The 12,582-nt window shown below is 52.7% G+C and overlaps 4 protein-coding genes across 4 annotated transcripts; 2 read left to right on the forward strand and 2 right to left on the reverse strand.

The window, feature by feature from the left end:
• Positions 1 to 177: 177 nt before the first annotated feature.
• CGGC5_v016466 (uncharacterized protein) lies at positions 178 to 1,648 on the forward strand (the record flags this gene model as incomplete). Its single annotated transcript, XM_032027018.2, has 3 exons — positions 178 to 661; positions 924 to 1,418; positions 1,488 to 1,648. The coding sequence occupies 3 exons, from the start codon at positions 178 to 180 to the stop codon at positions 1,646 to 1,648; spliced, it is 1,140 nt and encodes a 379-aa protein (XP_031876564.2).
• A 4,797-nt stretch (positions 1,649 to 6,445) lies between these two features.
• On the reverse strand, positions 6,446 to 7,945 carry CGGC5_v016467 (Dihydroorotate dehydrogenase; the record flags this gene model as incomplete). The annotated part of the gene is made up of 1 exon (XM_032027013.1): positions 6,446 to 7,945. The coding sequence occupies one exon, from the start codon at positions 7,943 to 7,945 to the stop codon at positions 6,446 to 6,448; it is 1,500 nt and encodes a 499-aa protein (XP_031876577.1).
• A 395-nt stretch (positions 7,946 to 8,340) lies between these two features.
• SYM1 lies at positions 8,341 to 9,520 on the reverse strand (the record flags this gene model as incomplete). Its single annotated transcript, XM_032027012.2, has 3 exons — positions 8,341 to 8,773; positions 8,844 to 9,367; positions 9,437 to 9,520. The coding sequence occupies 3 exons, from the start codon at positions 9,518 to 9,520 to the stop codon at positions 8,341 to 8,343; spliced, it is 1,041 nt and encodes a 346-aa protein (XP_031876579.2).
• Positions 9,521 to 10,337: 817 nt separating this feature from the next.
• Positions 10,338 to 11,780, forward strand: CGGC5_v016469 (Vegetative incompatibility protein HET-E-1; the record flags this gene model as incomplete). Its single annotated transcript, XM_032027011.1, has 1 exon — positions 10,338 to 11,780. The coding sequence occupies one exon, from the start codon at positions 10,338 to 10,340 to the stop codon at positions 11,778 to 11,780; it is 1,443 nt and encodes a 480-aa protein (XP_031876575.1).
• Positions 11,781 to 12,582: the final 802 nt, after the last annotated feature.

The raw sequence follows: 12,582 nt of genomic DNA on the forward strand, positions 1-12,582 counted from the left end.
AACGGCCCACCACTGTCGAAAATTAAATCCCGGCGTTCGCGAGTGCCATAATTCGTGTCCTTGTAGATCCATCTTTACTCAGAACTTCCCTGGAGAAGGCCCGCGAAACACAGGAAACCATCTCAGACGCCACCTATTTCTCAAAACAAAACCGAATCTACCAACATCTCAGCAGCCATGGCAAGGACTTCTTGGGCTTGGAACACTCCCTTCAACATTGCGAGCATCGTCGTTTGCAGCATCGTCGGCATTGCCTTCATCGCCGGCCTGATCATCAATGCTAGCGCCAGAATCGGTGTCCTGCTGGGCCAGAGCAGGACTCGTCGGCAACACGTATCAGGCGCCTCCCTTTTGCTCGTCGGATATCTCGTCCTGATCGGGCCCATTCTCGCCTACTACGTTGTAGTTGCATGCCTCTTCCTAGCCTTGTTGGTCCCAGGTCTCATCTTCTACCTGGTCTCCAAAAAGTGTATAGAACCGCACTGGGGCCCGTTTTTATCGACTTTGCACACGTCTGCATCCGATATCTTGCGCCTAGTCAACGAGCCCGCAGGAGCCATCATCAAATACTGGGAACGCTGCACAATTCGGCTGGTCAACGGAGAAATCCCGCCTTCCAAATCATCTATCGATGGCGTGCCACTTTCGGACATGCCGAGAGGTACATGAAGCACTCAATGAGCTTTTTTTCCCCCGAGGACCTGTATAACCTACATTTCAGGGTACGATAGAGTTTGAAGGGGCAGTTGGCTGCGTCACGAGGTGGCTTCGATATTCTCGGTAAAGTAGTGTTGATAAGGTGTATTTCTTGTCTTAAATAGCACACTAGCTGAGAGCCGCTTCGACGTCAGGCACTTCACGTCTCGATCAAATTAAACAGTCAGGTTCATCCCAATTCTCGTTCTTCAAACCATTCCTTCCAGCCGAGTCTGGAACAATGCCTCTGAGCCGTAAAGAGGTACAGAGTTTCGTCGCTTTTGGCGTCGTCTTAGGCAGCGTCGCCGTTCTTGCGACCTTCCTCGTTGCCTCCCGTCGTCTGAAGAGAAACTACGAAAACGCAAATTTGGTAACTCTTCAATTTTTAACAGCCCTTTTTCTGCTGGTAATCGGTTACTTCATCTTGCTGTGGCCCACTCTCATCTACTACATCGCGGCGGTCTGCTTCTTCATAATCTTCATCGTGTCAAGCCTCGTCATCAAGGCACTCCGCAAGCTGGCCTGCCCATCTTGGACAGACCGAGAAGATAATTCCCGTCGCCAACTATTCTCAGCGGCTGGACGACCTCCTGCTGTTGTCTGGGACTATTACACGTACTACGTCGTTTACGCGGTTGGAGGAGGGTGGCATGGACCTCAAAAGGAGCCCTCTGATAGGGGATCCGTGAACGCTGCGGAGTTATCGACTCTACCCAGCACAGGTATACCAGATAGACCCGCACATGGCGTTTGAACGGATCTCATGGTGGACCTTTGGGCTGTCGGTACAGGAAACGAGGGGGCAAAGCTGAATGACCTTGGTGGCTCGGAGACAGCTGATGGATGGCTAACGGTGCGTCTCGTGACCCATGCTGCCTTCTATCTTATCAAAGACTTGACGCAGATGGGAAACTTTGGGTATCAGAAGCTTCGGCTTCACCGAGATCATTAGAAAATCATGTCACTCGTCGGAATGGAGAGCATATGTAAAGAGGTATTTAATGATGTTGCTTCTGCCCTTCAAATGCAGAAACATTGATCCTTCCAAATCTACGCCCAATACAACCACCATCTACACGTTTACTCAAACCGCATGTCGACATCCACACTCGCACTACTAGCACTTATGTCGCTACAACAATCGTCAACCTCCACCATAACGTGGAACGACCTCTCTGGTGGGGTCCAGACCGTCCTCATCTTCCTAGCTATTGTTGTCGGCATCGCTTATATCGTTTTTGTCGGCTTTTGTGGCGCCATAGTTGGAGATCTCCTAAAAGGCAAGAATGCTGTTGCCCTTCAATATGTTGCGGGCTGGCTCCTACTAAGTGTCGGTTGGACTTGTGTGCTTCTTCCATGCATCGCCTATTACGTCGCGGCCATCAGTCTTTTCATCGTCGGCATCATACCTGCAATTATCTTCAAAACGATCTACATCCGGCTCTGCACGTCTGAGTCTTTTCTACACAACATCACCCCCCGAAAATTCCTCTCGGCGATCGGTGTACCTCCAATATTTATTTGGATGTACTGGCTGTACATTTCATTGTGGCTGGTGGGAGGCGATTGGGAGGAGGTCAAAGTCAAGGCGATTGCGACGATGTCTCCCCACGGAACTCTTTCTAATAACCTTGAGTTGAACGGGCCAGAGGCAGGTACAGCGGATAGGTGCTGAGTAGGTATGAAACCACGATTTTGGTGCTTGAAAGCCACGATTTAGCGGTCTTGTGTTAAATGGTTTTCCAAAGACTCAATCAAAACCTTCTCACCACAGGATATCAAATCGGGATTGAGACGTAATGTCAGTCTGTCTTTTGGCACAATTTCCCCTCAGCCAATATTTCCATACAATAAGATGCTCTTAAACGTCATGTCTAATATGGTATTATCAAGGTGAAACATGTGGTAGATAGCGCATCTGGTTTCGAATTCACCTTGAAGGTGCCAGTGTATGGCAACAGAGTTGCTTAGTACCAACTTTAGGCATCTCCGAATATTTCATGCACATAGACATAAGCTCCTCGTTTCCAAAGCTGAAGGCACAGCTATCAGAACCAACTCCCACTCAACTATCAAACTAAACCCAGCTGAAGAGTTCCACAACTCGGCAGCCAACCTTTTGTCACCTTAGGTTACCACCCAACCACATTTCGAAGAGATTCATCGCGATCCTACCACCATGAATGGATCTCAAGACATGGAAGTTTCAACAATGCTCCTCGTCATTTTTTCTTCGGTTATTTTCGGTTTCGGATTCCTCTTCGCGTTTGTCAGAACAAGCAGCGAGATGCATGAAGACATGGATAAGTCAACACCGCGATTTCCCAGCAACCCTCTGCGAAGAGCCTTTTGCTGGCTCTCTATATCAATTGTGCAAGGGCTTTTCAATGTTGTCAATATTCTGACCTTTTTGCCGCTTTGTCTTCTCAGCGTACTCTTCACGATTATTGGACCGCTTCTGGAATGTCTTCTCGAACCGACTTTCGGTGCTCTCCACTGCGTTGATTTCGTGGACAGTTTAGTGCTAGGTTATCCCGAACGTTTCGATTCTTCGATGGAAGTTATAAGCAACTTCTTCATCGTGCTTTCCGGGCACTCGTTGGAGTGTAGGGACTGCTACTTAGAGAAAATGGGCTTACTTGAGGCGGGAGCAGGGACGGTTAGTGGTGAGAAATTACAGAAGGTGAAGGGTTGGTGTGGTGATGATATCGATCACGAAACGAGGGAAAGACTCGAGGGAAATTGAAACATATCTTTGAGTTACATGCGGCGCACGACATGGAATCAACAAGTTCCTATGACATAGTCGAAGCATACTACAGATGGATCATGGAAGCTGATGTGCGACTGACCGACGGGCAATACATGGAACTACATTAAGATCAACATGACAGCGAAAGTACTAGACACCGCAATTGAGAAGAAGTTTTTCTACTTAGGCGGAAAGTGATTATGGGCAACAGGAACAGCGATAATAGCGGAAACTATAACGGAGATGATACCTAGAATAGAGAGAGGAACGGAATAAAAGGCTAAACTAAGAGAAATAAGTTATGCTCACCACAATAAATACCCATCGTATGATTAAACCTTGGGGTCGGGGAGACTGCATAGAGCTCCAAGTTTAGGGCCCTGGCAAAATTAAAGAACTAGTACCGTAGTCACCTCTTCAGCCTCGAACCCTTACGGCTGCACCAAGAGAATTAACATGAGATTTACGAAGGCCGAAGAACAAGGGTCGAAGCGCCGCAGGTTTGTTTCTTGAAGAACTATCTTCCACTGGCACCGTTGCCTTCGTCGCAAAATGTCACCCATGCTCACGCATCAGATCTTTTCTTTTCAACGAGACCGACTAAATTACAATCGGAAACATGGATCTGGATATTTCTGACCCGCTCCTCGCCATTCTTGCTCTTTGTGTGCCACTCGCACTCTACACAGCAACTATTGAGCTGCGTGAAGATACGCTTAATCCAGAACCGCGATTTCCAAAGAACATGTTGCGACGACTATTGTGCTGGATTCTTATGTCAATCTCGTTTGTGTTCTTTTGGGTCACCATTCTGGTTCTTATGGCACTGCAAGCCACGTTGATTATTATCGGGCTTCCACTGATGGAAATTGGAAGGGTCCTAAATCTGGCTGTCGGATCTTTCCCACCCTTGTGGGTTAAGACGATACAAGACGGTCTTTCAGAAAGGGTTGATGCTTGGGGGAACGGAATCGTATGCTCCAGCATCTGGTTTTCTGGGGGTTTCTTGGAGCGATCCAGACACATCGACACGGAAGAGGGCTTCGACGAGGTGGATAGCACTTCTGACGAAGATTTAGAAACCCTAGCCAAATCGGTAGCTTGATAACTCCGTACCAAACTTTGTATAAACATCAACCCTTGTGTCTACACCAAAGCTATGCAGAGGTATATCTCTTGTTTTCTCCGAATGAAGGATATCCATGGTATTTCTCCAGGCAACGTTGGAAGGACTGTTGCATCGATTGCTCAAAACTCCCTCCAATCCAACAACCTCACAACACCTATCACCACGACTATCAACTTACCGGCGGTGCTTTATCGCTACTCGGTAGTCATCTTCTTCTCATCCAATACCAATCTAAACATGGAAGAGCATTGGGCGGCCTTGCTTTCTTTCTGCAAGTGGAGTTCAGTAATAATAGCAATTTTCTCCGGCATCCTGAGCGCGACCTGTATTATGTACTACGACATGTCCAAACTAAATCCGCGATTTCCGAAGAACCCGCTGCGGAGGACCTTCTGTTGGCTATTTTTGTCGACACTATTGGGGCCTTTTCTTGTCGCTTACCTAGCAGCCTTCTTGGTATGGGGCTTGACCTTTATGGGTGTCATGATGCTCTTGTTACTTCTTCTCCCAGTTCTGTTCATTCTTGATGTCATCTTCAGACCAGCCTTTGGTTCCTTTGATTCCTTGGAGGAGTCGGAGTTTGCAAAGGGATCTCGCGAATTGTTCGGGAAACTCAGAGACCTTCCTGAACACTGGGAAGAGCTCGCTGTATCTTTCAGCATCTGGCTCGCTGGAGGCTTCTTAGAATGCGGTCGCTGCGCAGCCAGGGACCAAATCTCAGCTCAAACGGAGAGCAGTGCTTCTTCGGGGTAGCGATGAGAACTTCACAGGCAGTCACCATGCGTATTCAGTTAGAGAGAAGTACAGGTGCAAAATGCAAATTGCATTGAGAAGTCAAAAGTCTAATTTTGGTATTCTACGCATAACCAACTATCTTTTTCTTAGAGCGCTCATGTGACACAGAACAGGACTATACCGAGGCGCACGTCAATCCTAGCGGTGAACACCTTTGGGTTTGAAAATCTTGCAGAACTGGTAGCAAGTTGCTAACCTTTGGCTACTTTCTAATGAACCCGTGGCCTTTGAGAAGAAAAAGGTGTCATCACGCCAAAAGACCCAGGGTATAAAGTCTTCAAATAGGGCTGGAACTAAGGTGTTCATTATTTCTCAATCCCACCATCTCACCACATCTGTCAGCATTCCCAAATAAAAGGTCGGCACCTAACTGAGCATTATCCTCACCCATTCTCATCCCAATTCAAATATATCAACAATGGAGGAAGGAGATAAAGAGTGCCTGCTCTTTATTGCTTGGATCGCCGCCGCCATCATAATTTTTACCAGCATCATCGTCGCGACCGTTCAGTTGTACGAGGACATGTCCAAGCCAAAACCAAGATTCCCTAGAAACCCTTTGCGACGACTCTTCTGTTGGCTTTTCATAGCGAGCACGTTTGAGCCTTCTATGATCATCTATTACGCGCTATTTCTTGCGCTGTTCTTTATTGCGGCGAACGTGGCGTTTCTTGTGACGGTTGTTGGGTTACCGATTTTCTGCGTCCTGCGGGCCATCCTGGAGCCAAGTCTTGGGCATCAACCTTTCGCTATCCTGGACATCCCTTCGAATGATGGATCAACGAAAGACGAACGAACGGGTAACATGATTATTCCCGGCCCCTGTGATTGGCCTGCGGTCTGCACGGAGCAGGCTGTATCTTTCAGCATTTGGATCTCAGGAGGTTTCTTGGAGGGTACCCGCTCCACCGACGAGGAAGAAGCCTTGCTTGATGTCAAGGAGGACACAGCAGACAGCCCTTCTTCCCTTCTTGTGTAGAGGCATAGATTTAGATGTATTTCCAGCATCTCAAGGCTAGTGAGTAGGCAATCAGTGAAAATAAAGCAGTCAAAAAAGTCTATATTTTGGTATTCTACGCCTGATCCACGATCTCTTTCTTTATCCTGGTGATTGTTCCCGGACCGCCGTATGTCAACCCCGTGTACACCATAGCGACGCTAGCGCCGGCGTTCAAAATCTTCAATGCCTGTTCTCCATTGGTGATGCCTCCAGTGGCGAAGATGACCTTTCTCGGAGTATCCTTGCCCTCAATCAAGTCGTGAACCTTGCCCGACAGAGTGCCGTCCACGGATGGAATGGCAGCAGCCTCCTCCGCCGAACCAGACTGCAGGGTCTGGCTGTCGAGCTTCTGGCGGTATCTCTTGACCAGCTCCAAAGTCCTGCCGTACATTTCAGGGCCGGAGTAGCCACCAGTTTCCATCAGTGCCTTCTGCTCCTTGACGGAGAGCTGGACGCCCTTCGGGACGACGCCCGTCCTACGCTTGGTCGTGTTGCCAACAATGACACCGTCAACGCCGCTGTTGCAAACGGCTTGGACGATGCCCTCGACCTGGGCATCCTCCTCCTCGTCAGGGGAGACCTTGACCATAACCTTGGGGCGAACCTTGCGGTCTGCCTTGGCCGCCTCGTCGACGACGGCGCTCAGCAACCTCGTCAGGGGCTCGGTAGCCTGCAAGTCACGCAGACCAGGGGTGTTGGGGCTGCTGACGTTGACGACCAGAATATCGGCGTACTTGGCGAGGGCTTGCACACAGTAGACGTAGTCTTGTGTGACGGCCTTTACATCCCGCTCGTCCGTCTCCTTGTTCTTGGCAATCTGCACAGCTAGAAGACGGCCGGGGAGCAGACTTCCAGCGGGCACACCGGCTTCGCCGTCCAGAACCTGCTGCTCGGTGACACCGGCCTTGCGGGCGAATCTGCGCACACGCTCCCTCAACGTACCGGCCATGCTGACGGCGCCGCGGGAGTTGAGACCGTATCGGTTGACCATGCCGTCGATGCTGGGGACGCGGAAGACGCGGGGCTTGGGGTTTCCTTCTTGCGGACGGGGCGTGCAGCCGCCAACCTCGACGACACCAGCACCGAGTGCGAAGAGGGCGTCGGGGATGTCGGCGTGCTTGTCGAGGCCGGCGCTGATGCCGATGGGGTTCGCGAGCTGGAAACCGTAGACCTCGCTGGCGAGGGCGGGATGCTGGGCGAGGGTCCTGTCGCGTTCGCGGATGTGCAGACCCAAGTCGTAGAGGGACTTCATCATGGTCGTGCCGGCATGGTGGGCTTCTTCGGCGTCGCTGTAGATGAAGCGCAGCATGGGCGGCACAAGCCAGCGGTGGATGGAGGCGCGGGTATCGGTGACATAGAGGTAGGAGACGTAGAGCGATCCGGCGAGAGCGGTGCCGTACAGGGCAAGCTTCAGGTTGGAGCCAGCGTTAGATTCGGACGAGGAGCCGGTGCCGGTCGAGGCATGACGTCGAGGGAGGGTGTTGCTAGGGAGTCGCGGGCGGACGAGGGCGGGATTCCTGGCCGCGCGGAGGGCGTTTTGCACGCGGCCGGAGCGCAAGCAAACGGAAGCCATTGCTGAGAAGAGCTGCTGGTCCTGACCAGCACTCAATGGCTCGGCGTTGGTGCGGGATCGGGGGGTTGAAGATTTGCAGATGTCACTGCCGGAGACGGAATTGACGCGAAGTTCGGGCAGGGTCGACAGTTGGCGTCGTCTGGACTGGGATGCGGGACAGTGCGGGGACAGTGCCGTTTGGGCACGGTGCCAATTTTAAGGGACCTGACTAGGTATGGTATTTCTTGTCTAAGAGTAAAATGGTATCAGATCATGACGTTCTCCATGTCGTCTAACCTTCTAAGCCAACGCCGTTCCAATGCAACTACAAAAGAAAAGTTTCCGTCAAGGATGGCTAGGGTATTCTTTTCCCTCCACACTCTCTTTCTCTTTAATTCCTCCTCCACGCCCTCCTCTCACGCCTCCATCTTTGCAGCCCCCTCGTGCACAGCGATGCCCTGCACCGCGTGTGCTTTCTTGGGGTGCGCCCTTACGTCTGCCTCTTCGGCCTCCTCGACGACTTCTGCTTGCCGGTTGAGGAAGCTCAGATAGGTCTGCCAGCCGACGGCAATGACACCCGAAAAGACGCTGCGATATTCCATCGGGATAAACGAGAAGCTGAAGGCCGTCACGGCGGGCCACAGCTTGCACGAGTTGACGATGCTCACGGGAACGGTGCGTCGAATGCGCTCGATGATCTGCTCGAAGTTGTCGCCAGCCAGGAAGGCCTGCATGCCGAAGAAGTACGAGTTGAATATGGGCGTGAAGCACACCTGATTCACGACGACCTTGGTGGCCAGGGATAGCAGGCGTGAGGTGTAGTTGAAGTTTTGGGAGAGGAAGATGAACCTGCCGCCCGTTCTGTCAGCTCATCGCCGTCGCATACTGGGACTGGGCTTCTCGCAGCAGCACAACTTACCACTTATAGCTAGGGATGGAAGACAATGCGCCGATGATGAGGGACCTCGCGGTACGCTCCGGGTTGTACTCGTTGCCGCTCATGTTCTGGGCGGACAGGTCGGCGCAAAAGTAGATGACAAGGGAGCTGATGAACTGCGTCGTCAGGGGTCTCTTGCGCTGGGCCCTGGCATACCCCTCGGCGGCACGGGTCAGCGGACCGAGGCGCTGCCATAATGGGATCGTGGCGACGGTGTTGGGCACAGGAATAGGGTCGCTCTCTCTCTTCGGCTTTGGGGGCTCGGTGCCCGAGTTGGAGGAGTTTGCGCGGCGCTGGTGCTGGGTGAAGCGAGTGCGCAGGCCTGGGGCCTGGCGGCGCATGAAGGTTCGAAACATGGTCGCAGGTGGCGCTGCCATGAACTGGTGTATTCGGGGAATCATGATGGTGTCGTCGTGCGTGTTCGTGGTGTTGTTGTTGGGTTGCAGAAGATGTTGTCGAGGGATGACATGGCGGGCACGGGGATGGACATGGCCTTGAATGCTATCCTATCCGGATATGAGCGTGGGTTCGGGCGTGGGCGTGGGCATTGACATGGACATGGCGAAATGACAAACCCGCCTTGGTGCGCCTTGTGCCGCCGCCAACACAGCCGTGGAAAACTGCCAGATCAGATCCAAATTGGGTCCATCATCCCTCATCCCTAAAAAAAAAAGTCAAGGGACCAGCGGGAAGTTGCGGCACAGGGCCTCTGGCATTGCCGATGCCGCTGGACTCTCCTAGCGAGTTGGACGAGCGTCGCCGGGGTCCGGGTTGTTCCCACCAGCCCACGCTTAGGTTGGAATGGAAGTTCAACAACAAAATAGTGGGGCGCATTGTTTTGTGCATGTTTCTGTTGGCCCGTGTCATTTTCGCAGCGCTCTTGCGTGCTCGGGCCGACCGCGCTAACCTTACCTAAGGTACCTTACCTTACCTAAGTAGGTACGCACCTTTCCTTAGTGAAGACGCCTAACACGCCTGCCACCTGTCAGCCCACATGCCGGCCGCTCGTGCCTGGCTGACAGCTGCCACCCGCTGGATCCCCTCCTTTGACTCAAGGAAGCGGACTGTTGACTTGGCTCACTTGACCTAGCAACCATCAAGTGTTGTGTGATGCTCTTCGTCGGATGACTACAAGACCTATCAACCCCGCCTCGTGTTCCTCAAAACTGCTACTGAGGACCAAAGGTTTCTTCATGCCTAGACATACCTACGTGAGGCGGTTACCGAGACCAACACAAGCTGGATGCTCAGCTGCGCCCCCTACGAGGCTAACACTTGCCTTGAAAGTGACTGACAGATAGCCTGCCTGGGTTTGCTGAATCCCAAACCAGCTCCTACCATCCTCCATGCACCCTTTGCTGAGTGTCTTCGTCTTCTTCTGTGCCTCCCAAGGACAAACGGCGTGCCCTACCTGTCGACGACAACCCGCAGAGATTGCAGAGTGAAACCCACGCACGACAGACCACAACGCCCGGCATGTGGCTCATCAATACCAACACCTTCGAATTGCGCATGTTCAATGGCCCCCAAAACGTCCCTCCATACGCAATCCTATCTCATACCTGGGGCAACGACGAGGTGACGTTCCAAGATATTCAACAGAACCTGCACCTCGCCCGCACAAAGGCTGGTTTCTCCAAGATCGAGGGAACATGTTACCAAGCACTGCGTCACCAGATTGACTGGGCCTGGATCGACTCGTGCTGCATCGACAAGACTTCATCCGCCGAGTTGTCTGAAGCCATCAACTCCATGTACTCGTACTATCTCCTGGCCCGCGTCTGTTTCGTTTATCTCTCCGATGTCCCTCCGCCTTCTGCCTCTCCGCCCATGGGCAACATGCCCTCCCTTGCGAGATCCCGTTGGTTCACCCGCGGCTGGACCCTTCAGGAGCTCATCGCTCCTCGCCGAGCCATCTTCTACGCCTCGGACTGGTCGCACATCGGAACCAAAGGCCTGCACCGCGGCGAGCAGCCATTCATCGCAGCAATAGCCGCCATCACAGGCGTTTTCGAGTCGGTCCTCTCCAAGACACGCTCACCCCGTGACTATTCCATCGCAGAGCGCATGTCCTGGGCCGCTGCCCGCCAGACTACCCGCCCAGAAGACCTAGCCTACTGCGTCATGGGGCTATTCGGTGTGAACATCCCCGTCCTGTACGGCGAGGGCCTGACACATGCCTTTCAGCGCTTGCAGCACGAGATCATTCGTACTTCTCCCGACGAAACCATCTTCGCGTGGCGCGTTGACCCGACCCAGGAGTTTATGGACTCCCATACTGGCGAGCGACGACGACGTGCCCTCAACTCTGGTCTTTTGGCCGACTCGCCTGCCGATTTCGCCCGCTCCCGCGATGTTCATCAGCGAGCCCTGCACAGAGGCTCACCGTTCCGGCTCTTCAGCATGACCAACATGGGAATCTCCATCACCGCGGAACTGATAACGTTGGCCGCGCCCGGCAGCCCGCGCGCTAGCCCGCGAACTAGTCCCTCACCGGGCAGACCTAGTCCGTCACCATCCGTCCAGCCGCCGGAGTCAAATCTCGTCATTCTCCCGATTGGGGCAAGCGACCGCCCGACAGACACGGGGCCGCGGGCTCGAGTGGGGCTCTATCTCGAGCCTGTCCTGCCGGCACCGACATTGCCGTCGGGGTCGGCGCCGTCTGCGTATTCTCAAGTGTTCTACCGCCGCGTCCGATGTGACGACTTTTGCTTCGCGCCACAGCCTATTGGCGACTTCCCCCGTGGCCATGAACAGGAAATTTTCATACTAGAAGACGAGCAATTCGCCGAGATGCGGTGGGCAGACAGGCCTTCTTCAGCTGGCGGGGGGTCACCATCCATCGGCGGAAGATTGTCCTTGTCTCCTAGTGCGTCGCCGAGGGCATCGCCAAGGTTGGGGACCATGGATTTGACCTGAAATAATGCATAGACTTGAATAGAGCCATGAATCAGCGCAAACGGGCACTGGGATGATGGGGTCATGGAAAGAAGTACACTAGAGGAAATATCAGCAACAGAAATGCACATAGCATTAGTGTGGAAGTGTGGCACCGGTGCCTTACAACCTGAGGTAGACATAGACACACAGAAAGAGAGGCACAGTCCAGCAGGGCAAGGAGAACGAAGACCAATCTTTCTAGTAGTGCTGCACGATTGAAAATAGATACCCATTCCATTAGTTTTGAATTCGATGCTCTACATGTACTTTTGCAAGACAAGATTGCCCGGAAAGGCTCCACGCCTTACACCCCCCGACCACTGTAGTCGGTAAGCTTCATTACTAGATAGACGGGCATCACCCTTCATACGCTGTAAGACACTTCATTGAGCTTCACGTCTTTGCTTTCGCAGTGCAGCAAGAGTACGTTTGAATCCTTTTCATTCAACCAGCACACGTAAAGTGTGCCTCCTACTCCAGAACATGAGACTAGGCTCCCCTTGAAGGGTGAGTTACTCGGGTATCTCATCCAGGAAGCCCTCCTGTACTACACACACATACATATCCCAAGGTGCATGTCATAATGCCCTGTTTTGTTCTCCCAAAAAAGCCCCCTTCCTGATTTTCCTTCCAGTCTAATCTTTTCGGCACACGCATGCCACCCTTTTTTTCGTAAGTGTTCCACCGTCCTTTGCCGTAAAAGACCAGAAGGGGTGGGTGGGGTATCCCGAACGAGAGGTGGTGCGTGCTGTGCTGCCGCCAGAAAGGGGACGGACCATCG

Source organism: Colletotrichum fructicola (genome assembly GCF_000319635.2).
Source record: "Colletotrichum fructicola Nara gc5 chromosome Unknown KSG_Nara_v1_contig10, whole genome shotgun sequence".
Taxonomy (NCBI): domain Eukaryota; kingdom Fungi; phylum Ascomycota; class Sordariomycetes; order Glomerellales; family Glomerellaceae; genus Colletotrichum; species Colletotrichum fructicola.